This window comes from Equus caballus, chromosome 4 (genome assembly GCF_041296265.1).
Source record: "Equus caballus isolate H_3958 breed thoroughbred chromosome 4, TB-T2T, whole genome shotgun sequence".
Classification (NCBI taxonomy): Eukaryota; Metazoa; Chordata; class Mammalia; order Perissodactyla; family Equidae; genus Equus; species Equus caballus.
The window spans coordinates 45,565,250-45,592,397 of NC_091687.1; the positions used below are offsets into that span (position 1 = coordinate 45,565,250).

The 27,148-nt window shown below is 39.8% G+C and overlaps 2 protein-coding genes across 7 annotated transcripts in view; one reads left to right on the top strand and one right to left on the bottom strand.

Moving 5' to 3' along the window:
• Positions 1-1,616: 1,616 nt before the first annotated feature.
• Positions 1,617-6,027, bottom strand: RPA3 (replication protein A3). Its single transcript, XM_001494501.7, has 4 exons — positions 5,893-6,027; positions 3,470-3,544; positions 2,564-2,672; positions 1,617-1,999 (listed from the first exon to the last, which is right to left on the bottom strand). The coding sequence occupies exons 1-4, from the start codon at positions 5,989-5,991 to the stop codon at positions 1,917-1,919; spliced, it is 366 nt and encodes a 121-aa protein (XP_001494551.1). The 5' UTR covers positions 5,992-6,027; the 3' UTR covers positions 1,617-1,916.
• Positions 5,957-27,148, top strand: part of UMAD1 (UBAP1-MVB12-associated (UMA) domain containing 1) — a 218,042-nt gene continuing 196,850 nt past the window's right edge. Inside the window, exons 1-4 of one of the 6 annotated variants that reach the window (XM_070264521.1) lie at positions 6,338-6,388; positions 14,913-14,961; positions 16,091-16,121; positions 23,268-23,299. In XM_070264521.1, coding sequence (XP_070120622.1) covers positions 23,297-23,299 — 3 coding nt within the window. In that variant the 5' untranslated portion in view covers positions 6,338-6,388; positions 14,913-14,961; positions 16,091-16,121; positions 23,268-23,296. Of the gene's footprint in view, positions 6,389-14,912; positions 14,962-16,090; positions 16,692-17,196; positions 17,371-23,267; positions 23,300-27,148 lie in introns of those variants that run through there. The other 5 variants (XR_011437814.1, XR_011437815.1, XM_014739041.3 and 2 more) reach the window with 5 other exon arrangements.

The following is a 27,148-nucleotide window of genomic DNA, read 5'->3' on the forward strand; positions in this document are numbered from 1 at the left end:
GTGGGCAGGTGGCAGTGGTGGAGGGATTGGTCCATGACAGGTAAATGGTACAGAGCTTCTTTTTGGGGTGATGAAAATGTTCTAAAATTGATTGTGGTGATGGTTGTGTAACTCTGCGTATACTAAAAGCCACTGAATTGTACATGTGAAATAGGTGAATTATATATGTGACATATCTTAAAACTATTACCCAAAAATCAGGGAACAAATAGCAGGGGGGCTGCACTCATTCAGACTACACTCATTCAAGCTAGAGCTGGTGGGACATCCTGGTGCAGATGTCAAGCAGCTCAGAAGTGAGGCTGGGGCTAGAGATATGGCACCATAAATCATTAGTATAAAGGATTCGTTTGACGGAAAGCAAGATACCCTATTCTTTCGGTCCAATTTACTAAATATAGTAGTTCAGAGGTTTGAAGTAGGGCACTTTTAACATTTACTAGCAGTGAGTTTTCAGAGGTTAACTCAGTTGAAGACTGACCCTTTCTCTGGCATTCAAGACAACTGCTATTGAGACTGGCCCTCATAAACCTAAATTTCAACTATAATTGTCTTCACTTCCTATAATAAAATGCTTTACCCTAAGTGGCTGTGGCAATGTTCCTAAGTAATTTGTAGAGTATTTGGGGGTAAAAGTTGAAATTAAAGATGATAGCAATTTAAAATAAATATTTTTAGTATAATTTACAATCTAAATGGACTTAGAATTAGTTGAAAGGAAGAAAAAAAATCAAATGATTCCATCAACTGCTTTAATGCTCAGGTACCCCTTATTTGGCACTAGTAATGCTCAGTTTTAAAATTCTGAGTGGTACTGTGATGGTTAATTTTACGTGTCAATTTGACTGGGCCAAGGGCTGCCCAGATAGCTGGTACAACGTTATTCCTGGGTGTGTCTGTGAGGGTGTGTGGGAAGGGATTAGCATCTGAATCAGAAGACTGAGTAAAGAAGACAGCCCTCACCAACGAGGGTGGACATTATCCAATCCATTGAGAGCCCAAACAAAAAGGCGCAGGGTGAATTTGCTCTCTTCTTGAGCTGGGGTGTCCATCTTCTGTCCTCAGACATTGGAGCTCCTGGTTCTTAGGCCTTCGGACTCTGGGACTTCCACCAGTGACCTCCCACATCTCAGGTCTTTGACCCCACATTGCAAGATATACCATCCGCTCCCTTGATTCTCAGGCCTTTGACTTGAACTGTCTTACCCTACCAGCTTCCCTGGTTCTCCAGCTTGCAGATGGCAGATTGTGGGACGTCTCGGCCTCCATAACCACATAAAACTCGTGTAACAAATCTCTTACATATATCTATTCATATCCTATTGGTTCTGATTGTCTGGAAAACCCTAATATAGGTATTCACAAATTACAGAAGATACAGGATTCTGTTTGCTCTTTTAATAAGTCAAAATCAACCATTTTTAAATTGAGTGTCAAGGAAGTAATTAACATGGTATAGTTCATGAGATAGCATGAACTGTGTTAAGTGAATTCTTAACACAGTTGGCCCAGGGTTCATTGTGGTAGGTCTAAGTCCTAACCTTACAGCTGTGAAATTCCAAGTTTGTGCTTGAATATATGACCAAAAGAATAAGAATGGAATGACCAAGAGTATGTACCATTTAAACTTTTATTAATAAAACAGAAAACACAACTCAGACAACTGCTTTGTTCTTACATCTGACGTGACCATACACTGGAGAAGTGATTCTTTATGAAGACTTAGGAGAGAACTGTTAATACACCAGTCCCATTAAAAATGGCATACTGGAGTATCTAATAAAGCTAGGTAAACACATTTAAAAAAAGAACAAACAAAATATTAAAAATCACAGGAATCTCTCCCTCAAATACCAGCAGCCTCCTTTAATGGTCTTCAATGTACCTCCTTTGTAAGTATAAAAAATTCATCAAGATCAATTATATTGCACAACTCCCAAAGGAAAAAACCGAGGGAACTCATGGATAATTTTCACAGCTTCATTGTAAAGTCCAAGATCTGAAAGAAACATTTTAGCAAACGTTTAATCTATAGTGGAAAGCTATAATGTCAATTATCATCTGAAAGATTTCTACCCATTTCTCTTTTCTCTCCCTTTTAGAGGTCAACTTATTTTCACAATCCAACTTCTAAAACGAGATATGGTCATCATATTTATTTAACTGTGGCTCCAAAAAATAAGACATGGGTACAGGAGGCCATCCACTTTGACATCCATTATACAGGCACGGTTCTTGCCTGGTTGTGTTTAAGTGTTATGCATTATTTGACGCCTTCAATTCATATATCAAAGCAAAACAACAAAACTATTAACATTATTTTTGTTTGCCCTATTTTTAAAATTTCCCTTTCCACAAACGTTAATTTTTGAGTTCCCTACATACACAAGCACTACTTAGAAGCAGGCCAAAACATCCTCCCATTTCCTCTGGGATCAGAAATTTCTAGAGAACTGAAAATGTAGCAGGACTGAGACTCAAGAGTAACATATATCAAATTAAGAATAAAATTGTTTTCCTTCTAATTACACGAAACTACTAAATACTAGACTGCTTTATTTACCAAAAGGATGGTTATCTTCTTTAAACTGGACATAAGATGCACACATAATGGTTGCCTTGGCTGTTACTTTTCCAACTACTTCCACGATTCCAGAGATTTCTTCATCAAGCTAACACAAAGAACAAAATATCAACCTGGTGTTATGACATCTTCAGATGATAACTAACTTGGAAAATTGTTATACAGTTCACTAATCTTTCATTTTACGTAAGAAAATAGTTAAAAGATTTACCAATGTAAAATCTGAATTGTAACTTGTTAAAAAATGTTTGAGTCCTTACTGTCAGCATGTCACAAGTACTGTTACCTTTAGCAGTAGTTTCAGGTCCAATGACACAGTTAAACATTTAAGTTGAAGACCAATCACTTAAAGATATTGAGAGTGCCCAGTATTTCTATAAGGAGTAATTTGTTTAAAAGGACACACTGAAATCTCTATCTTGCATAGTGTGTTCTGTATACTTTAACACATATATATAGCACACGGATTTGTCTTCGTAAAAGACCAAAGAAAATGTTTTTAAGTATGATAAACATAATGTAAAAACAAATAAGTGACAACTGAAAATATATGTATCCGAAAATAGAATTTTAAAAAGGTAAAACTCTTGAAGAAGGAAAAAGTGATTTAAATGGAAGATTTTTCTTGTGTGATTTTATGGTCTTTCATAAGGAATGAGGATTGCCACCCTGCATTTAAGGGATGTATTAAAAATCACAGAGCCCAAGAATCAATGGTTAAAAACACGAAGGGAAATACAAAGGAAAATAGTTTAATTTTAGAGCCAGGGAAGTTCTATAAGCTGGTCCTTTATACATCCACTCCAAGAATCAGAAGCATCAACAACAAACCAAACCAAGATGAAGAATTAACTAAATATACATAGAATTAATACTTAAACATACAGGCTCCATCAACTCAATGGTTACATTTTTTCCTTCTCCATCTGAAAGAATAAACATTTTTCCAGTGGGATGAATCTAAAAAAGAAACACATGATTAAAAAATGAAAATTGACCATTCTTTTCACCATTCACAAAAATAAACTCAAAATGGATCAAAGACCTAAAGGTAAGACCTGAAACCATAAGGCTTCTGGAAGAAAATATAGGCAGTACATTCTTTCACATCAGTATCAAAAGATCTTTCAGACACCAAGTCTTCTCAGACAGGGGAAACAATAGAAAGAATAAACAAATGGGACTTCATCAGACTGAAGAGCTTCTTCAAGGCAAAGGAAGACAGAATTGAAACAAAAAAAACAACCCACTAACTGGGAAAAAATATTTGCAAGTCATGTATCCGACAAAGGGTTAATCTCCATACTATGTAAAAAACTCACACAACTCAACAACAAAAAATCAAACAACCCAATCAAAAAATGGGCTGGGGACATGAACAGACATTTCTCCAAAGAAGATATATGGATGGCCAAGAGACACATGAAAAGATGCTCATCATCACTAATCATCAGGGAAATGCAAATCAAAACTACACTAAGATATCACCTTACACCCGTTAGAATGGCAAAAATAACCAAAACAAAAAGTAACAAATGTTGGAGAGGTTGTGGAGAAAAAGGAACCCTCATACACTGCTGGTGGGAATGCAAACTGGCGCAGGTACTATGGAAAACAATATGGAGATTTCTCAAAAAATTAAAAATAGAAATACGATATGACCCAGCCATCCCACTACTGGGTATCTATCCAAAGAACTTGAAATCAGCAATCCCAAAAGTCCCATGCACCCCTATGTCCATTGCAGCATTATTTACAATAGCCAAGACATGGAAGCAACCTAAGTGCCCATCAACTGATGACTGGATAAAGAAGATGTGGTATATATACACAATGGAATACTACTCAGCCATTAAATCGTCCCATTCACAACAACATGGATGGACTTGAGGGTATTATGTTAAGTGAAATAAGCCAGATAGAGAAAGACAGTCTCTGTTATGACTCCACTCATTTGTGGAAGTTAAATATGCAGACAAAGAGAACAGATTAGTGGTTACCAGGGGAAAGGGGGGTGGAGGGGGTGGGCACAAAGGGTGAAGTGGTAAACCTACAATATGACTGACAAACAACAATGTACAACTGAAATTTCACAAGGTTGTAAACCATCATAATCTCAATAAAAAGTTTAAAAAAATCCCACATAAACAAAACCTTTAAAATTTCATTAAGATAAAAATATTAAAAGTTTGACAAAAGATGAGCAGATTGACTCAAACTTAGTCCGTGTGTACAAAGCAACTGTTTTTGAACGGTTTATTTGCCTCAAATAAATTGTGTTACCATATCTGGTCAAACGACACCTAGTTAAATTTGAATTTCAGATAAACAACAATACTTTTTTAGTACAAATATGTCCTGTATTTTTATTTGCTAAATCTGGCACCCCTGTGCTAAGAACAAATTAAAGAACGTCCATACTACGTAAAAGTGAAATCTGTTGGCACTCATGATTTAAATTGTACATATGGCACTAAGGGTATGTTTTAAAAATTAGGCATGATGAAGCAAAGAAAGAACTGGTTGTCAGATGATCTCGGTCTACTCCTGTGTGACAGCTGCGAAGAGAGCAGTCAGCTCTGGCTCGAATCCCAGCTTTGCTACCTGCTGTGGCGTTGAACATTTTAAGCATACAACACTCCTACCTAGTTTCCCTGTGAAGCTGGAATAACACCTATTTCATGAAGAGGATGTGTGGCTGAAATGAACTGCTAAATAAGCCTTTATATAATTTTTCCCCCCTCAGCCTTCTTGGTTCACTGATTCCGAGACTTTGGGCCTGTTCCTCACCAGCAGAATGAAGGGGCTGCACTCGGAACACTGGTGTAAGATGACAGACTGCTATAAGATCTGGAAGGGACAATCAAGGAAGGTTTTATGGAGAAGTGACTTCAGAGAAAACGAGGTTTGAGAGAGAAAATTGCATAAGATAAGGAAGGAAGAAAATTACACTATCAAGTCTGGCTAAACTGAGAAATCAGAAGGTAACTGTGGGAGTCACGGCTATAACTTCCTTTATGTAAACACAAACAACGGGGAGCGGGGGGTGGCGCGCTAGGATTTAGAACGAAGCGCATTCGAAAACATAGCGATTTCGCGCCACAACAGAGGCGCCAAAATGGGGCTGCAATGGCTAAAAACCGTGCAAAAAGTCCCCTTGTGCAAAATAAAGCAATCGGGAGGGCAGTGATGGTCTAAGGCTTTCTGTCCTCCTTCAACCTCCATTACCCCCCCCGAGGCCGCCCAGCGGTCACGGGTCCCTCCCACCGGCTACGGACCGGGGAGCCGAGGGCGGCGAGCGCGCGCACCTTTTCCAGTCTCCCTACGAAGCAGACGGGCCGATCGATGAACTGAGCTAGCAAACTGGCGTTGATGCGCGACTTGGGCAACTCCATCACGTCCGCCATGATTGCGCCGCAACACGCGCGGCTGGCGGGAAACAAGAGCACGAGGGAAACTGTGCGCCCCGCGGGCGTCTATGGGGCGGATTTCCCGGCACCAATCGGCAGAGACCAGCGCTCTCGCTCCGCCAATCAAACGCGCGGAAATCTCGATCGACATCGCAGGCTTCCCAAAAGGGACGGCGAAGGAGGGGATGCGTCCGGAAGTGGGGATCGGCTGCTTAGTGACGCGCGGCGTCCCGGAAGTTGCCCGGGTCCTCCGCAAAGTGGGCAGTGGAGGCCTGGCTTGGATGGGGCGGGGCTCCCTCTAGTGATCTCCGGCCTCCAAGCGGCGACTTGACCCCGGAAGCAGGGTGTCGGGCTCCGGTGCGGGTGCGGCGGGGGACAGCGTCTCGAGCCTCAGGTATCTCTTCTCGCGCGAGGCGCCGCAGCCTTGCTGTCTCCCCTTGTCCCCACCGGCGGATGCGGAAGAGAGGCGGGAGTTGGCGCCGGTCCCGCCGCGGCATTCTCAGTGCTGCGCACCGGCTGTTCGCGTTTCCCCGCCTCCCCTCTTCCCGGTTCTGCGTGGGAGGGGCGGGATTCTCGCTGAATGAAAGCTAGGGATCGGGAGTTTTTAGACAGTTGTCCTCCTGGAGACGAGTACTGGGGTGGCCGGTGATCTTCATCACCTTTGTCAGGCTCCTACTGCTCGGTGGCATAGGTTCGGTGATTTGCCGCCCAAGCTGCGTCACCTTCCATCCTCAGTTTCCCCATCTGTGGGAAGAGGAGTTGACTCGATTACCTCTACGACCTTTTCTAGCCCTGACAACCTGGCCATACTGCGGAGAAGCGGATTTTCTTAACTCCTCCGTGTTAACAGCGAACTGAAGTATTGGGGGGGTATGTAGGGGGAAAGACCGCTGGGCTAAGAGAGGAGTTGAATTTAAACAGCTGTTCGATGATAAGCAGGCGCGCTTCTCCTTGAGGCGTAATTTCCCCATCCGCAAAATGAGGGGTTAGATGACAATGTTTTGCAAGGTCCCAGCTGACTAACTTTTGTCCACGTGATTCACGACTCTTCTTAACTCCGCAGCAATCTTTTCCCCATTGCTCTCCACACCCCAGGACTCTGGAAGGGAGATCTGGAGGTGAAGAAGAAGATAACCTGTTTCAACGAGATTTGGGGAGATTCTCGAATCTGTCGCTGGGTCATATGGCTTTTGATTTTCGGGGCTTTATCTACCAGGGATATTCCAGAATGAGTGCTCATAAAAATACCTGCCAACGGTGTTGCGGAAATTGGAAAAAACTTTTTATTGGGATATTATTTTTTGGCAACTGAGTCTGTGATTTTTGCCTGAGGCCACCGCGTTGTCGCCGTTCAAATTCTGGTACCTAGCTGGAGTTGCCAGTTTAGTCCCGCTGTTGTCTTAAGCACAGAAGATCCTTTTTGAGACTTCACGCGGCAATTTACGATGGAAATCTAATGTATCATAATTAAATGATACTTAGCCTTCCTCAGCGTTTACATAGCACTTAATATATTTGTGTTTTAATTTTGCTGTCTCTTAAACAGATTTAAAGGATTTCGTTAACAGATGCAGGATGCATATCAGTTGGTGTATACAAAGGTGGTTGTATTAGTGCAATAAAAGCCTATTTTATATTTCTGCATAAAGCCTTAACGTCTTTTGCGCTTTAGCGTTGCTTTGGAAGACAAGTTGATGGTTATTATGTAGGGTAGAGCACACATGAATATCTTGAATAGCAATTTTTCTTTTCTTTCTTTTTTTTTTTTTTGAGGAAGATTAGTCCTGACCTAACTACTGCCAATCCTCCTCTTTTTGCTGAGGAAGACTGGCCCTGAGCTAACATCCATGCCCATCTTCCTCTACTTTATATGTGGGATGCCTACCACAGCATGGCTTTTGCCAAGCGGTGCCATGTCCGCACCTGGGATCTGAACTGCAGACTCCGGGCCACCGAGAATCGGATAGTGTGCATTTAGCTGCTGCGCCACCAGGCCGGCCCCAAATAGCAATTTTTCTTAAAAAGCAGTCCCTAAAGTACCAGAAGCTAATAGCATTGTTTATTACAGTTAAAAGGCCACTTTTACATACCAATGGCATTTTTTTTAACAGGAAGATGAGCAGGAAGATTTTAAAACAGCTTTTTGGATATTTTTTTAGAGACTTAAAATTTATTATGTAATATATAATGCACAGAGTGTGTGTATAGGTGGTATGTATAGTTTCCAGAGAAAATAGATGAACCCTTGTGGGCCTCTCATTCAGGTTAAGAAATGGAAATTTACCAGTTAGTAGTTTGCACTGCCTTAAGTCCTCCTCCCGACCAGCCAGAAACAGACACTATCTTGAAATTTGTGTTAAGCTCCCTGAGCTTGTCTGTATAGTTATATCTCACAGATAGGCATTCCTCAATGGCACGTTGTTTAATTTTGCCAATTTGACCTTTATGTAAATGGAACCATACCATATATACCTTCTGACTTGTTTCATTTGCTTGTTTTTGAGATTAATCTGTGTTGACACGTGTGAGTGGAGTTCATTCTTTTCACCCTGCTGTTTTGCTCTGTTGTTGACTGACCTTTCTGTTGTTTTTAGTTCCTTTCTGTTGCATGCAGGGCTGCGGTGAATATGCTTGTGCCTCTTTCTTGGTACAGCTGTGCAAAGGTCTGTCGGTAGAACTGCTGGAATATAGGGTGTGTATCTTCAGTTTTACTGGTAAAACCAAATATTTTTCCCAAGTAGTGGTACCAGTTTATCCTCTTATCAGGAGTGTAAGAGAGTTCCAGTTGATCTACGTTTTTGGTAACTCTTGAAGTTTTTTCCTCCTAATCTGATGGATACGAAATGATTTCTTATTGTGGTCTTAATTTGCTTTCCCTTATTACTAATAAGGTTGAACAGCTTTTCAAATATTTAATGGCCATTTGTGTTTACCATTTTTTGTCTTTTGCTGCTTTTTCTTATTGATTTTTGAGAGCGTTTTACATTTGTGTGGATAGTAAGGCTACATTTCTCAGTTTTGGGCCTGCCCTTCCTTTGTTCCTTTCTTTCTAAAGAGCTCCTACTTTTAATAAAGTTAAAACGCTTTTTCCCTTAAGTTTAATATAGTTGAAAAAGTCAATTTAAAAAATCTCATTTAAGGATCCTTAAAAATGTTTTAGTATTTTTGTCTTTCATGTTTAATATTCCATTATTTAGAATTGAATTTTTAATATATGTTGTCAGATCCAATGTCTTCGTCTTGTTTTCATTTCAGTTGTCCAGGCATTATTTATTGACTATGTCCCCTTCTTGCCACTGACCTTCAGTGTCACCTTAAGTTTACGTATGTGTATACGTCTGTTGCTGGGCTCTCAGTTCTGTTCCAGTGGTCTAGTTTTCTGTCCCCGTACCGGTATCCACTCTCATCAGTACTGTGGCTTTCTGATAACTTTTGATGTCTGGGGGCGAGTCCTTCTACCCTGCTGTGTTCTTCAAGAAATGTCTTCGTTGTGTTCTCAGCTCTCTGCTGCTCCATATAAAATTGAGCTTGTCAGGTTTCATGAGAAACTGTGTTGGGATGTGATCACAGTTGCATTGAAACCTTGCATTGATTTCAGAACAAGTAGCATATTAATGATAACTCTTACTATTCTTGAGCTATCGTGGCCCTCTTAGACTCTTTCCAAAAAGTTTCATAATTTTCTACATAAAAGTCTTCACTTATAGGTTAGATTTATTCCTACTTACCTTGTTGTTTTTGCTATTATAAATGGTATTAAAAATCTTTTTAATGATTTTAACTGACCGTTGCCTGTATATAGAAATATTTGACTTTCCGTTGGCTGTCCTGCTAAACTCTTATTTCTAATAATTTTCTATAAGATTCTCTTGGATTTTCTGATCATATGTGAATAACTACAGTTTTGTGTCTCAACAATTCTTAAGTATTTTATTTATTTTTCTTGTCTTTTGTCCAGGTTAGAGCTCCTATTGCCATTTTGAATATAGATGGTCTTTGAGTTAAGATGGGGTTTGACCGTGTAAGTAGTGTCTTAAATACACAAAGGCATAGTTTCACATGTCAGTGAAGTCCAGAGGCATGCAAACTCAGCATGTGGGAGTGCCCCTAAGACATCAGGAACCCAGATTCCTTCCATCTTTCACTTGTTTTATGCTCAGTATCTGGTTCTAGACTTGTCACTTCATAGGCCACTATAGGTGCTGGAGCATCAGCCATCTAGTCCCTGTTCCAGGCAGCAGAAATGTGGGCAGGCAAGAGGGTGTACCTTTGTGGGACTTAGCTCCCTTTAAGGAGCCTTCCTGGAGGTCCTTTACTACTTGAAGTTCTACTTATTAGGTTAAGGACTTTCCTTTCTGTTCCTAGTTTGATAAGAATTTTAATTGAGTCGTTATAGAATTTGATCAAATGCATTTTTTTGCCTTAATTGAGATGATTGAAATGAATATATTTTCCATTGTTCAACCATGCTCTCATTCCTGGAAGGAACACAAGTTGGTTATGTATATGATGTTTTATTATATATTCCTGGATTTGACTTGCTATTGTTATGTTTAGGATTTTTGCATCCTTGTTCCTAAGTGAGATTGGCCTGTGATTTTTCTTTCTTGTATAGTCTTGTATAGTATTATTAGGGTTATACTAGTCTCAGGAAAGGAGTTGTGGAGTGTTTCTTCTATTCTCTAGGATTCTGTGTAAAGTTGGAGTTATCTATTCATTGACTGTTTGGTAGAACTCACCTATAAAACATTCTGGGTCTGGTAGAGTTACCTGTACCTACTGCTTTAGGCATATCCCGTGAGTTTTCCTAAGTAGATGTTAATCATCAAGTTCTAAATATTTTCTAGTTTCCAGCATATTTCTTCTTTGACTCATGGGTTGCTTTTGTTTCCAAATGTATAGGTTTTATTTATTACAGTTATTTCCTGTTGTTAATTTCTAATGTAATGGCATTATCGTCAGATGGTATGTTCTGATACTTATTCTTTGAAAGTATATGAGACTTCCTTTAAGGCTTATCAAGTACATGGACAATTTTTGTAAATGTTTCATGTGCGCTTGTATTTTCCAGTTGTTGGATCAAGCTTGTTAATTTCAGCATTCAACTCTTTCTGTTTTCTTTTGTCTGATTAATGTCTCAATTGTTGAGATAATTGCATTAAATATTCTATAGATAGTAGCATTGGCAGTTTCTCCTTGAACTTCTGATGACTTGTGCTATATATTTTTGGAGATTTTGTCATTTGGTACATACAAGATGAAGATTATGAAGCAAAATGGTGAAATGAAGTAGTGCTTTTTGCCTTAAAGTTTGTTTTGTCTGTAGACAAATTTAGATATATCAGCTTTCTTTTGGTTAGAATTTATGTTTTTCCATCCTTCACTTCACCTAGCGGAGCAAGACCCGTGGGCTTGGATGGTCATTTCCTCCTCTCTTTGGTGGCTTATCAGAGAGCTGACTTGGCACGTCTCAGCTCGAGGGAAGACAGGCTGATACCAGCCTGGGGCCCCAGCAGCTCCCTTCTTCACAAGGCACTTCTTTAACCAGGATATTCTGCGATCACATTATTGCCCAAGTGTGTGGGGGCTGGGTTCCTCTCTGTGGGAACACTAAAGTATGGGGGATCATGGGCACTTTGCCACTTCTCTGCTTGTTACGTTTTCTCCAGTAAACCTTATTTGATATTTATACTGTGTGGTCCTTATGATGTTTGTGTCTGTTGGCCTGATAACTTTCAACTTCTTGGTGTCCATATGGTTTAGGTGTGTCTCTTGTAAATAGTGCAGATAGCTGGAGGTTTCGTTTTTCTATCTTTGGTCCGTTTACATTGATCGTGGTTACTGGTATTTTTGGGTTCCTTTCTAGAGTCATTTTGTGCTTCCTGTGTGTTCTGCTTTTTTTGTTGTTTATTTTTTTCTCCTCTGTTGCCTTCTTTTTAATTGACTTTTTGTTAGTGTTTTCCTCAGTTCCATTTTGTTCCTCTGTATTAGTGTGAATGTTACATGTTTTCTTTAAAAAATTTTTGTGGTCAACCATTAGCATGCGTGTTAAACTTATAGTCTAAAGTTATTTTACTCTGTGTCAAGATAAGACCCTATAACTCCATTTACCCTTTCCCAATTTGTATGCTGTTGTCTAGAGTTCTTGTTCTATCTTGATTTCTTGTAACCCCACAAATTAGGCATTATTACTGCTGTATGCAGTTAAGATTTGCTTGAAGAATATTTATCATTTTCTGTGCTTAACTATTTATTTTTACATCTCAACCTTTTTTCTGGTATTATTTCCCTTCTTTTGGGGGTACCTTCTTTGGAAGTTCTTTTAGTGAGAATCTTTGGTAGTAAATTCCATCAGTTTGTTTTTTTTCTGAATATGTTTATTTTATCCTTGTTCTCAAAAGATAGGTTTACTGTCTTTCTGTGATAGAGAATTCTAAATGGACAGTTAATTTCTCTCAAGACTGTGCTGATATTGTTTTACTCTTTTAATATTTACTGTCCTTTTCCTTTTTTTTTTTTTTTTTTGAGGAAGACTGGCCCTGAGCTAACATCTGTGCCCATCTTCCTCTATGTTATATGTGGGATGCCTGCCACAGCATGGCTTGCCAAGTGGTGCCATGTCCTCACCCAGGATCCGAACTGGTGAACCCTGGGCCACCGAAGCAGAATGTGTGAACTTAACCGCTGCGCCACTGGGCTGGCCCTTACTTTCCTTTTAAATTGTGATTCTGTTGTAAGCTTTAGTGTCTTTCTGCTTGATCCTCAGTTTATCTGGGTTCTGCAGTTTTACTGTGTAATGTATCCTGATGTGGATTTCTCCTATCTGGTTTGCTGGTGAATATTGCTGGTGAATTTCTAGTCTGAGTCTGGAAGCTTCACTGAAACCTGTCTGCCTTGCTGGTGTTTGAAATACTGATGGCATAGCTTTCAGCATCACCGTAACATGCAGCCACCACAGTATGACAACTGACAGATGGGTAGTGTGGTTCCCTGACCAGGAAATGAACTGGTGCCACAGTGGTGAGAGCGCCTAGTCTTAACCACTAGACCACCAGGGCAAGCCAGCTGGCTAGCTTGACTTAGCCTAAGGGTTCCTGACCTCACAAGGATTGAAGCTGTGAACGGGAAAGCTTTCAGAAGACAAGCTGTCTTCTGTCTCTTTTTGAGACCACCTTCTTTTCAGCCAGGCGTTTGTTGCTTCATTGTTTACGTAGACCCACATGGTTATCCCAGGCTTTGTGACCAGCTTTTGGGAGAATGTAATTTGCCTGCTCTAGTCACTTGACCATACATCTTCCAACCAGCTGTGGTGTGGAAGAGGACTTGGGGAGGACTGAGAACAAACGTGGCTACTGGGAGTCCGCTGTGTTGGAAGGATACCCAAGGGCATTGCAATAATTCATGCTGGAGATGCTGGTGAGGTGAACTCAAGCAGTAGCAGTAGGAATAGAGAGACGCTAAAAGGTTCGTAAGATATCATGAGGTTGCAGGACTTAGAGGTTGGTGGGCAGGGGGTGAAGGAAGAGGGTGAAATCAAGGTAACATTTATGGTTCTGTCTCTAGCGGCTGTTTGGAGCATCATGCTTTTTTCTGAGATAGAGGATAGAGGAGAAATGCATGTGGGGAAGATGCATTTAGATGGGAAGATGACTTAGGCTTTGATATCGAGGCAGTGTAGCACAGAGTGAAGAACGTAGACTTTGGAGCAGACAGACCTGGGTTAAATCCTGATACTTTCACTTAAGTGACTTTTGCACAAATTATTCATTCTTTCAGAGCTACAATTTCTGTGTTAACATGGGAGATAATAAAGCTTCACAGGGTTGTTAGATTGGGTATGTAAATTACTGAGCACAGTGCCTTGATACACTAAGTACTTAAATAAAAAATTGCAAACTTATGTAACTCTTCCTAGCATGACCAGATTGCCCTTAAGTATCCATTGGACATCTTAGTGATCATGACTGGAGGTAGTGGTGGGGGAAGAAAACCCCAGGGTGTTTCCCCAGAAGGAAGGAAGTGTGTGGGCTTGTCTGAGAGTGGAGATCCTGAATTCATTTGGGTGATGGTATGTTTTGCCCAGCTCTGCTCAGCAGCCCGGATGTAAGAAATCGTGTTCTCTTACAACCGTTTGAGGGTTACCAAGATGTTTTCTATACTTTTCAACAGTTTCTTATGGAAAATTATCATCAGAGAGCTATTCTTCCTCTTAGTCTTTGGGTCCACATTTTCCCTTCCTTATGTTGCTCACATTTTGGCGATGGCTTATTGAAGGAGATACTGGGTGGATGATGTTACCTTAGTCTTCTTCCCTGAACTTTCTGTTGCAGGCAGCTTCTTGTTTCCGTGTCTGGTCCTGGAAGACAGACAGATGCACATGTTCCTTGGCTTGTCCAGTTCCCAGTGGCTGACCGCCACTCATCATGTGTGGGTCTGCCCGGCTGAGACTGAGTCTGCTGTGACTTGGATTGTTGAGATCTCTCTATGAATTAAAGAATTAGGAGCAGTTTGTAGTTCTTTAAACATGAAAGTAGACTTCCTTCCTGTGCTCTGCTCGTGGAGCTTTTCTCTCTGGGACCCTGTGTTACAAGGTCTTCCTTGGACAGTTACAAACTGTTGCCCTCCTTCCTCTCTCCTGTGGCTTGCTCAGGCCAAAAGCTATAGTCTCTGAATGGAGGTGAAAGATCTTGTCTGGGAGGAGTAGGGATAGGGGAGGGCATCGAGTTCTGCCAGACTTTAGAGAGTTTCCATGCAGGCGGATGTCTGGCAGCCTATTGTTTTTCTGGTAGGTACAGCTCCTGTATTTTAGAATTAAGTTCAGGCAATGGGAATGGATGAAATGCTTTCCCCATCTTTGTGGTTTACTCTCCTGTTTTAGTTAGCTTGTTTATTCACTTATTCATTCATTCCCTGGACAGGATTTCAGAAGATGTAGCATATGGCAGAGAGTACAGGAATCAACTCTTGGTGAGTTGTACTTCTTGGTCAATCCCCACTGATCGTGAGTTCATGGGAATTTGATTCAGACCTTGGCATATGGTTGACAGAGCTATTGCCAGTTTTTATCTTGTGTTTTTTTTTTTTTGCTGGAGATTTGCGTTGAGCTAACATCTATTGCCAATCTTCTTCTTTTTGTATGTGAGCTGCTGCCACAGCATGACCACTGATGAGTGGTGTAGGTCCGTGCCCAGAAACCGAACCCAGGCCACCGAAGTGGAGTGTACTGAACTTAACCACTAGGCCACTGGGGCTGGCTCTGTCTTGTGTTTCTTTATGTGCATTTTGATGAAAAATTGGGAGGAGATAATGGGGCTGGCCCCATGGCCGAGTGGTTAAGTTCGAGTGCTCTGCTTCAGCGGCCCAGGGTTTCGCCAGTTTGGATCCTGGGCACTGACATGGCACCACTCATCAAGCCATGCTGAGGCGGCATCCCACATGCCACAACTAGAAGGACCCACAACTAAAAATATACAGCTATGTAACAGGGGGCTTTGGGGAGAAAAAGGAAAAATAAAATCATTAAAAAAAAATGGAAGGAGGTCAAACAGCCAGCTTTCCTGTTTACTCAGGAGTCTGAAGATAGTCTTAGACGGATAGCAGTCCTTCCTGACCTGCTGTTGGCAACTGTTAGCCACATGCGTGATGGTGCTGGTTTTACGCAGGACTCAGGACCGTGCTTTGTGCCCATAGGCATTATGAGAGGTGGTGGAGGAGACCAAGAGGCAGCAGGTGGACTGGGTAGTTCTTGAATTCAAAGAATGGGCCTTGTCTGGTGTTGTTTCTCTAGGGCCTAGCACCATGCTTGGCTGGTATTTGGCCTTCAAAACATGTTGGTTGAGTGAATTAAAAAGTGAACAAATGATTGAATTTTAGGAATTTGTTTTTATTTGGGGAGGAAGTAAATACTTGATTGTGCAGTTAGGTTGTATTGAAAGTCAAATAATGCAGACTTTTAGCGGGCAGTTTTGGAAGTGAATCCTTTTGGAAGTTGAATGTGATGGTTCCTGTTGTGTGTGAAATGTATTTAAGTGAACAAATAGAGTAACTTAAAGACACACACTGAATAATGTTTTATTTTTTTCTTTGTTCATTCTAGGTTTCCCTGTGCTATAGAGAGTTGTAAAGAGGTGTCACCTCACATCGGATGACTTCCTTCTCCCTTAGGACATTATTTAAATGTGTTTACTCACCTCAGATATTTGTTTTATGTGAAGAGATGCTTTTTGTTAGAGTTGTCTGGAGTCTTTTTCAGGATTTTTTCTCATTTAAGAGGTGCAACACTGAATGCAGAGGGTAGAAATTTGTGTTGTATTGCTAGACAGCAGTGTTATTTAAGCCAAAACCAAAATATTTTTTTTTGTGGCAGTTGTGTAAGATTGTGTTTGTAACTTTTCTAAAATGTAAAGCATATCATTGTATCATTAATTTAGAAGACCTGGGATAACATTAAAGCCTCTAAATTACCTTCTTGGTCAATGAGTGAGACCCAGATGATATAAATCATAAGTACGGCTTGTTTATAAGCTCTCACAAGGCAGCAACTTTATCTTCTAAATTTCTTTATCTCCCTACTATTTAGCATCCATCTTTAGGAAAAAAAAAAAAAACCACTATGGTTTTCATGTGTACTGCATTAAAAAAAGAGAAGTGGTTTTTTTTCTGTTTTTTTTTTTTTTAATAAAACTTCTTGAAATTAAGATGTCTTCTGACTGGAGTGAGTCACATACCGGGTGATCACGCCCATCCACAGAGGAGTAGGGTACAAGAGAGAACTATCTGGCCCCAAATGCTAAGAGTGAAGAGATTGAGAAACCCTGGTCCAATGTAATGGGAGATTCCCCTCTTAAATTAGTAGAATTAGGGGAGACTTTATTATGTTGCTCTGTTTTTCATTTTATGAGTAGAACACAGAGAACTAGAGGAAAAAAGCCGTGAGTTGTTATCACTGCCGGGCCACCATTCTTGATTCTGAAAATAATAGGGTAGTTAATTAAAAGGAAAACAAACAAAAAATCCCCAAATCCAACAACAACTACAAAACTACACAAAACTTCCCTGATGATTCTAATGTGGACTTTGGGAGTCATATTTATTTACAAAGTAACAGAGGAGAGTAAAACTGTGTGAGGTTTGTTTTACTTTAGTGAGACTGTCTGTGTTCATGATGGAAACAGGATCCGAGAAGAATGAAGGTTCTGTTCTAGAATTTTCTTGGGCCGACTTGTGACTTTTCAAGATGACTTTATCATATCCCTGAAAAGCAATTCTGCTAGAGAAAATTCCAGAAAATTAGTAATTCTAGATTATGTAATACTTCCATGATGATAGGATTTCGTTATTATGGTAACAACGCATAAGAGCAAGCTGTTCCTGGCGGTAGGTATATTACATGCTAATGCTGAGTAGCTGGCCGTTGAGCTTATCAGATGAAGCCTCTGTGTGGCAAATAACGCCAGCTGTTAAAGGTCATCAAGTTATGGGGCTGGCCCAGGGGCTGAGTGGTTAAGTTTGTGTGCTCTGCTTTGGCTGCTCAGGGTTTCGCCAGTTCCGATCCTGGCCACGGACATAGCACCGCTCATCAGGCCACGCTGAGATGGCGTCCCACATAGCACAACCAGAGGTGCTCACAACTAGGATACACAACTGTGTACTGGGGGGCTTCGGGCAGAAGAAGAAGAAAAAAGAAAGACTGGCAACAGATGTTAGCTGAGGTGCCAATCTTAAAACAAAGTTACCAAGTTGTAGTGACAGACCAGAACCGCCCCCTGCCCTGTACCCTTTTAACCTAGGATTTCCTGTATTGTGTTTAAGTGTTTCATGTTTGAATCCTACATGACGCATTTCTGAAAAGCTTTTCCTGCCTTTAATTTAATATAAAGTAAAATAGGAAAAGGATTTAAACTGTAAGGATCAAGGAGAAACTATCAAATCAAGAAAAAACACCCCAGCTTGACGCCTGTTGAAATCTACACTGTGAAGTTCTCTGGACCCCTGTGCACTCTCCTAGGATCCTCCCTTACCTGATGCTTTATAATATCAATTTGTAACTTGACATCTTCTGACTTTCTAAGTATTTTAGATGTTCTGTTTTGGCTAAAAATAATACGTATTTAATTTCTCACTTTGCTAAAAGCGACTGTGTGGTCATATTAGCGAAATGAGTTTTGCTAAATCATGTAACTTCAATTTTTAATGGCTGTTATGCATGTGCATGATGTCACTTTCCAGCTAGGTGGACAGACTCTCTTAAAAAAAGTAGAGGACGGACTCTCTTAAAAATGAAGTTGCCCCAGCACTTTGTATTCCTCTGGGTGTGTTGTGAAAGCCGCTCTCCTGTAGTCTGAGGGCAGCTCCGAGCTACTCCAGACCAGTGGAAATGGAATGGAAATATGAGTTCAAGGAGGAAAAAAGAACAGTGTAAAATGTCCTGCTATTAGAAAAGAACTTGTTTATGTATTTTATAAATGGTTGATGATGGATATTAAAATGTTCTGGTGTTTACATTCCGTTGGGTAAATTTAAAGGAATGATAGAATGGTTTTATTTCAACCTATAAATATAATATGCTAGAAACTACATCCGTTCTAATTTTCACTGAAAAGTTTTAGATGTCAACTTAAAAAATGCAAGGAGTGCATCATTTTTCAAAATTCTTTTAAGGGGTTTGTGAGCACCAAAGTATGATCAGTGGCTTTGAAACTTTTTTGCCTTCAACCCAAAGTAAGAAATACATTTCATATCATGACCTAGCACACGCACCCAAAGACGAGAGTTGATAAAACATTACTTACTATGTGTGATGTTCTCTGATAATCTTTTTGCTTCCTTTTCCCTTTCTTTGGATGAGAGGTTGGAGCATAAATTGCAGAGTGGAGATAAAATTTATGTTAATGCTTTAATTAATTGGCTTTCCAGCTGTTCGGTGGAGTGATATCAGTTTAAATATCTTCCCTTGCTCTTCTCTCACTTGTCCTCTTGGATATCTATATCTTTCCCCCATTACCAATATCACAAACCTTCAAAAATAAAAAACCCAGGTGGGATGGAAAAACGGGAAGAATCTTTGGGTAATCCTAATTGGTAATCTAAAGTTAATGGATAAATTTTAAAAGAGGATAAAATCATATCTCTGACACAAGTATAAAATCTGTCAAAGACTTTATTGAACTCATTAATTAAAGAGGGAACTTTAAGATATTACGACTGGTTCACAAGAGAACTCAGAGTATCACCACACATTTTTAGTCTCATAAAGGAATGTTGAATTTATAAATGGTGCAAAACTGGTCACTATCCCCAGGGCAGTAATTAATGCATTCTACCAGGTATATTTCTGTGGACAGGAATTATTTGCATGACTGTCAGTTTTATACAAGTTATCTCCTGCAGAGTTATAACATTACTTAGTCAAAGACAAACAAAGGTGGAGATAACCTGGATGGATGAGCTAGCCAGAATATCCGCTAAATTCCAAAGTCTTTCACAACTTTTTTGTTTTTCTTTTTTTGGTGAGGAAGATTGGCCCTGAGCTAACATCTGTTGCCAGTCTTCCTCTTTTTGCTTGAGGAAGATTGTCCCTGAGCTAACATCTATGCCAGTCTTCCTCTATTTTATATGTGGGATGCTGCCACAGCATAGCATCACTTGAGCAGCGTGTGGGTCCGTGCCCAGGATCCAGACCTGCAAACCCTGGGCCACTGAAGTGGAGTGTGCAGACTTCACCACTATGCCACTGGGCCAGCCCCCACAATGTTTTCTTATATGGATTAGATTTAGGCTATTAAACACTTTCCTATCCTGGGTCTAAAATTTTGCCTCCTGAAGGCCAAGTCTCATTTGTAGAGGATTTATTCAATCTGCAGAGTATTTTTTTTTAATTCAATCTGCAGAGTATTTTTAAAAATTTTGAATTTGTTGCCGTCATCCAAAAACTAGGTTTTTTTTATAATAGTTTTGAGAAATCAGACTTGGTGACACAGGGTCCACATTCCTTCATGGAACAGTGGTTGGAGCTGCCAAAGGTATCTTCTCTATATATTTTTTAATTTTTAAAAATCTTTATTTTTTATTGTAAAATAGTGCATAGTATTTAGAAAAAAAGGAGATACTACAAAAGAACCGTAAAGTGAATATAAATTGATCCTGCATCCTGGTAGCAACAACTATTAGGTTTGGTGTATATTTTTTCATCCTTTTTTCTAAGAATATACAAACTTATCCCCTTCTTGTACACACAAAATGGAAAATATTTTTATAATTAGAAAGCCTGCTAGTTTCATTTGAAAAAGCAAATAAATTAGAAAAACTACTAGAAAGGATAAAATAGTATAAAACAGCTACAATAGAAAGACATACCGTAAAGAATATATAAAAAAGATTAAAACAAAAAATTATGAGTAAATCATATTAGCCCAAATCATATATTAAAAAATAGTTTGAAGAAAAATAAATGATTTTAGCTAAAAGGTTCTCTCTTCAAGTGGCCCGGGTGACAACAAGAGCAGCAGTTCTGAGTCCAAGTCCCGTAGTCCCCACGCAGGTAGTAAAGGGGAGGGACGTTCAGACGAGGCAACTTGAGACCTTCAAGCTGCATTCCACAGAGGTTCCCAGGTGCCCTGAGGTCGTCTTCAGGGGCGGTGATGCCCTAACCATAGCTTCAGCTTGTCCTGTTTTTTTCGTGTGTGGTGGTGTTTTTTTACCTACCTCGGCCATGACAGCTAGTACAAATCTGATTCCCAGCTTTCCCAGCTCAAAACCTTTGAAAGCTCTTTGACTGGTTCCTGCATCAAGACCTCACAAGCCTTGTTTTGGCGAAGGGCTCCTCCTCTGACTCGCTGGGCATCTCCCTCCTTCCTTCCCTAGACGTGCCTTCTTTAGACAGGTCTGTGCTCTCCTTCACTCCTTCTGTCCCATGCTAGGCTGGTTCCACTCGTAGTTATCTGCCTGGCATTCGAACTTACCACCTCTGGATTATACTGAAGAGCTCGGTTGTTTCTGCAGTTTTGAAACGTAAAATAATATATTTGCATTAATATTTTAGTCCTGGTATGACAGCCAAGTATGATGTTTTTGAAAATTTCAAAGAAGTGAGAGTATACACATAATTTTGGTGATAATTAAGGGGATGTATTTCCATAGTATAATTTGAGATCTTAGAGATCATGATCTCAATATTTTTTCTTTGAAATACCACTGATGTTTGTGATTTCAGCTACCGTTTATATGCTAACAACTCCCAAATTCCAACTTACTCCTTTCGCTGGAGCACTAGGTCTTATTTTTCCAACTACATTTTACGTATTTCCGTTTGGACCAGACACTGTTTCCCCACATCTAACTTGTCTGAAATGGAATTCTTTGTTTTTTTCTCCTCTTAAACTTCCCTTTCCTACTGTCGTTATCTTACTCATAATGTCTCTTTCTTCAGTCCTTCAGGCTTGAAACTTCAGTCAACCTTTATTAATGCCTTTCCATCAGTATTTTGTAGACTTGAGAGTCACTAGGTCCTGTTCCATATTTCTGTACATCCCTTCTTTTTCATTCAAGCTTCTCTCATCTTGATCTAATGTCTTTTGCTACAACTTTGTAATGTCTTGACTACATACTCTCAATCAACTTCTCCAGCATATTATTTGAAATCCAGTCTTTCTGAAACACTACTTTCCTCAAGATCCTAGTCTATACAATAATAGTAAACAAATCCTGGTGTGCCACTCTAGGTATTCTAACATTTTCCTGACTTTTCAGCCCTTCTAATAATTTGTCTCTACCTTTCTTTTGCAGTTTTAGTTTCTGTTGCTTATCTGCGTGCCTCTAGTGAGGTTAGTCCTTTGCCGTCCTCTAAAGATGCTGTGCTCTTTGTTCACAGTGACCCTTCTTACAGGAGAGGCCTTCCTTCTCTTCTTTGTTTATATTTGTCCCCTAACCATCGGATGAAATTAACCTCAAGGTCACCTATTTGTGAAGTTCATGTGGGCTGTTCTGATTCTCCTTGGTCCTTCTGGAATATTGTATCCTGTTTAATGCTATTTTTGGTAATGTAATCTTGTCTCTCAAGATTAAAACTACCACAAGCATGGACCATTGTCTTTTTTGGTATCTCTCAGAAGAAATTAGTAAACTTGTTATCTAAATTTGTATTATTTTTGCATAACCATGCAATTCACAACCCACCATACAGAATAAGAGGAGGAAGATTAAACGTTCAGGATTTCAATTTTTCAGTAGTATTAAATTTACATATTTATTGGATTTTGGCACAAATATGAAGGAAAAAATATGTGTGTGTATTACTCTTACAGTTAAGTGGCTTCTGTTTATCAATCACACATAGAATTTCAGTCTGATATATTTACGTTATCTAGTAGTCTGTGAAATTTAAAGAGGATAATCAAATTGAGAAAACCAGGTTGCCTTAATCCTTTTGTTATGGATAATATTGCTTAAAAGGTGAGCCTTAGAGTAATACAAAAAATAAATATATTACTTGCCCTACCCTCCCCCTCTTCAGAGCAATAGGATTTGCCCTGCCTGGCAGTCAGGCTAGTCCTTTATATATGCAGTCTGTGTATACCATTAAAAGTCAAGACACTGTCCTTTTATTTTTCAGTTTTGCGCGAAAGCATAGAGAAAAGAAGCATTTTGTTTTTTATACAAAGACTGTATCTATAACCCACACAAAGTGGCTTAAGAGATTTGAGACAATTTTCTGAATAATTGTGAACTACAGCATTTATATGACATCTAAAACATCGTGCTAATGAATTTTTAAGATAGCTTTATTGAGGTTTTATTAATATACAATAAATTGCACATGTTGAAAGTGTACAATTTGATGAGTTTTGACATGTTTATACCCCTGAAACCATCACCACAATCAAGATAACGAACATATCCATCATCCCCAAAAGTTTCCTTCTGATCCTGCTTCTCTCCTGCCTCCCTGCACCTCCCCATCCCCAGGCAACCACTGATCTGCTTTCTGTCACTGTATGTTAGTTTGCATCTTCTAGAAGTTCATATAAATGGAATCATACAGTATGAACTCGTTTTTGTCTGACTTCTTTCACTCAGCTTAATTTTTTTGAGATTCATGCACGTTGTAGCGTATTTTAGGAATTCATTCCTTTTTATTGCTGAATAGTATTATACGTATGCCACAATTTATGCATTTATCTGTTAGACATTTGGGTTGTTTCTGGTTTGGGGTTATTACCGAAAAAGCTGTATGACGTTTGTGTACAAGTACAGACATATGCTTTCATTTTTCTTAGGTAAATACCTAGAAGAAGGTCTGGGTCGTATGGTACGTATATGTTTATGTTTTAAAGAAACTGCCAAACTGTTATCCAGAGTGGTTGTACTATATTACACACCGACCACAGTGTGCAAGAGTTCCAGTTACTCCACATCTTTGCCAACACTTGGCGTGGCAAACCTTTTAAATTTTAAACATTTTAGTAGTTATGTAGTGGTATCTCATTGAGATTTTAATTTACATTTGCCTGTTGACTAATGATTTGGAACATCTTTTCATGTGATTGTTTGCCATCTGCACATCTTCTTTGGTGAAATGTCTCTTCATATCTCTTACCCAGTTTTTATTGAGTTGTTTTCTCATTATTGAGTTTCAAGAGTTCTTTATATTTTCTAGATACCCGTGATTTGCAAGAATTTTCTCCTAGCCTGTGGCATGGGCAGGTGAATTCTTCATCCCCCATGTATATCGAGGCAGCTCCAGGATTCCCCTGTCTGAGAATTCAGAGGCATTCTGGGTTGGGTTCCAGCTCAGCCAGGCAGGAGTGTTATTGCTAGCTAATGGATTTTTAAGAATAAATTTTTGTATTTTTCCTATTTATAAATGTAAAATTTCCTCATTATAGATAATTTTTAAAATACTGAAAATTGTAAATAAGGAAATGAGACTGGAACATGCTTGAGAACTCTAAACAGAAGATTCAGCCAACTGTCAAGGCCGTGTGCATCAGAAGGATGAGTGCTTGGGCCTTCCTGTATGCTAGGCTTAGGGCAGCAGGCCTCCTCTATGGGATGGGGCTCTTAAATTACTCTTAGTTTTGCTAAGCGTTGCTTCAGAAATCGGGTAGGCTGAGATTGCAGTTTGTTCCCCCTAAATGTAAACTGAGAGCTGCCTTTGCAGTGCTTGGTCAGTATGTGGCCTAAACACGTAGTAAGTGTTTATGAAATATAAATCTAAAGTAAGTGAAGGTCTTGAACATAGATGTTATGGGATTAGTAAATGTCTTTAGAACATAGCACTGAGCAAGGCTTGGAAAAGTAGGGATTGACAAAGACAGAAGTGGAATTAGTCAAATGTATTTGACTAATATTGAGAAATAGTATATTAAAGTCCAACACAAATGTCGTAAGTGTTAAGGGCTCCTTGTCTCTGGTGCTTTGTTGATGAAAAGCATTCCGTTTTGGTGCCAAGAGGACTTAGTTTAAAATTCTAGGTCTGCTGCTTACTAGCCACATAGACTTGGACCAGTACTTAACCTACTTTACTTCAGTTCTTTCACTTACACATTGTGAATAATCACGCGTACCTAGTGGGGTGACTGTAAGTTTCTAAGAGATAGAGTATATACGGCATTTTGGTATAGTGCCTGACCCACTGCAGGAGCTCAGCAAATGTTAGTGGGGTTTGGTTACTCCCCTTCTCCTTTCCAGTACTAGGGTAACCAAATCTGGGTAACCAAATCTGGCTGCTGGGGTGATGACCAACCATGCAGCTTTCCAACTGTGGGAGTCACTCAAAGAGGGGAGATCTTAGAATGGTATTTGCCAGCCCTATCGAGAGAAGTTTTTACACCACTCTATGTGCTTTTCAGTGATTTGAAAAAAAAAATCACGGCATAAAGATAATTTGATGATAGATTTTAGAGTCTCAGGACATAGTCTTTTTGTGCTTGGAGTGATTACTCTAAAGGTAGATGTTTAGACCGACTTTAATGAATGATTAAGTGGAATGAATTATTAATGTCAGCAGTTAGTATTGGTTATACAAGGGAATCCCAAGACTTGTAGTGTAAAATTGGAATCTTGTTCCCCCAGAAAAACATCTTGAGGAAGGAGTTAAGGTGGAGTGATAGGTGTGAGGGTGACTGGTACTTTTGTAACAAGTTTAGAGCTGTTTTGGATGGATATTTGTAGTAAACTATTTTTTACTGTCATTCTGAGTTCTTTTGTACCATCTCTGCTCCCTTTCTCTTATTTCTGACCTGTTTCTTCTGTGCCTGGAAGTTTCTTGACTCTTTCAACCTAAGTTGTCCCTCCTTCTCTAATATGTTAGCAATTTTATAATGTTCTGAAGTGACAGACTATAATATTATGCATTGCCAGTGAGCCATACTATCAGCACACTGATACAGCCTGTATGTAGTTTAAATTCTACATTTTAGGCTATGAGAAACTTAAATACTTTGCTTAATTACTTAAGTTATAAATTCTGTACAAAATACTTGAATTAAAAAGAGATTCTCTCACTGCACCTGAGTTTGGTCTGGCTTTTGTAATGACATTTCTGAACTTTGGGGGCTTGAGAATGACTTATCAGAACCACTTTTGTGACTTCCATGTTTGCTCCATTTCTGTTTCGTGGCCAGTCATGAAAAGGTATTGGAAATTTGAGTACTGCTATTAAAAGGCTTGTCTTTATGTGTTAAAACAAGAACCGCTTTTTAAAGGGCCTCTCTTGCTCAGTGTCCATAAAGCTTCTGGTTACAGCACTCTAATGGCATGTGACACAGTGAACTAAGCAAGTCACACGGCCATACCTACTTCCGAGGAGGGTGGAAAACTGCATCCTGTTATGTCTCCGTAAGGCAGAGAGCCAGTGAACAGCCGTCATGATTCCGTGGTTCTCATTTGTGGTCACCATATACTCGCTCTCTCTCCCTGCCATAGGCAGAATAACTCATCCCTTCCCAAGGGCAGCAATCCGAATTCCCCCGTTCAGTCAGCGTCACACTCACAGTTCGGTGCCTCTCTGTAATGTACAAGAGTCTCTTCATCAGGTCCAGATGTGGCACCTCTTGGTTTGGAGACTTCCTGAACTAGAAAGATCAGTAATCCGCCCTGTCCCCTCGCACCCTGGTGCAACTGGGAAACATAACTGCCAAAACCACTCCCATTCAGAAAGGTGAGGAATGGGAGATATACAGCAGTCACAGAGTTGTAGCAATTCTGAAATTCCAGGGAGCAGGCATTTTGGCGAACTCCCACCTTGGGTTGCAGAATGTTCCTTAATTGTGCTCAGATTCTGCTTCCTAGGAGAGGCCCCCCAGTCTGTTCTTCTCCGTGTCCATTGGCTCTACTCTCTTGGAGTTTCTTCCTTTTCCAGTAACTTCCTTGGCTACCACTGAAGTGGGCACTGGAGAATAGGCCTTCCTTGGGGGCTGAGCAGTTTTCCTGGGCAGCTTCCTATTTGCAGAGTTGTCTTAAATATCCAGCAGTCATAGTCCTCTTTTAATCCAGACTGGTAGTTTTTTGGGACTACAACTCTCAAAAATTTTGTTGACTTCTTACCTGATTCCAGTCAGCTTCATGTATCAATAGCCAGACCTACGGTTTTTGCTAGATATAACTTTTAGATTTGCTCTGTTTCTCATCTTTTTTCACCCCTATGTGTGCTCCCTTCCTCTTTATTTGTTTGAGGGTGTCTTCTCTACCAGGCTTCATTTGGAGACCTACTGTCTTCGTCTCTTTTTCCTGAACCATTTTATCCCAAGTGAAAGAATGTACTGAGTGCCACATTAATCCACACTGAGGTTTTAATATCAGGTGTGATGGCTTTTCCTTTGATTTGATCCTTGCCCGGGGGTGAATTTTAATCAGCCACTGTTCCTTCAGAGGCCTTCTCTGTTTTATTTTTAACTGTCTGAGGTTGAGAAGTGGTTGCCTCCTTCCAATCTTTTAAGTCTTTGAACTTGAACTCTGTTTTCTTACATTCTTGCTTGCAAATCAACCCATTATTTTCTAATATCATTTCTTTCTTGCATGGATTTCTCTGTATCTCACTCAGTTTTTTTTTCATCTCATTCCTTGTCTCCTTATCTTTTCCTTTTGCTTTTTCATCTAATCTTGCTTTTCACCGGTTTTGTAGAGGCCGTGTCTCCTTGTACGCTATTCAGGGTGC

Bases quoted from the DNA above. Each gene is read 5' to 3' on its own strand.
- RPA3 (XM_001494501.7), bottom strand. From the start codon at position 5,991: ATGGCGGACGTGATGGAGTTGCCCAAGTCGCGCATCAACGCCAGTTTG. The intron at 3,545-5,892 runs GTGCGCGCGCTC...TTTCTTTTTTAG, and splicing joins TCGTAGGGAGACTGGAAAAG to ATTCATCCCACTGGAAAAAT. The intron at 2,673-3,469 runs GTATGTTTAAGT...TCTTTGTGTTAG, and splicing joins CCATTGAGTTGATGGAGCCT to CTTGATGAAGAAATCTCTGG.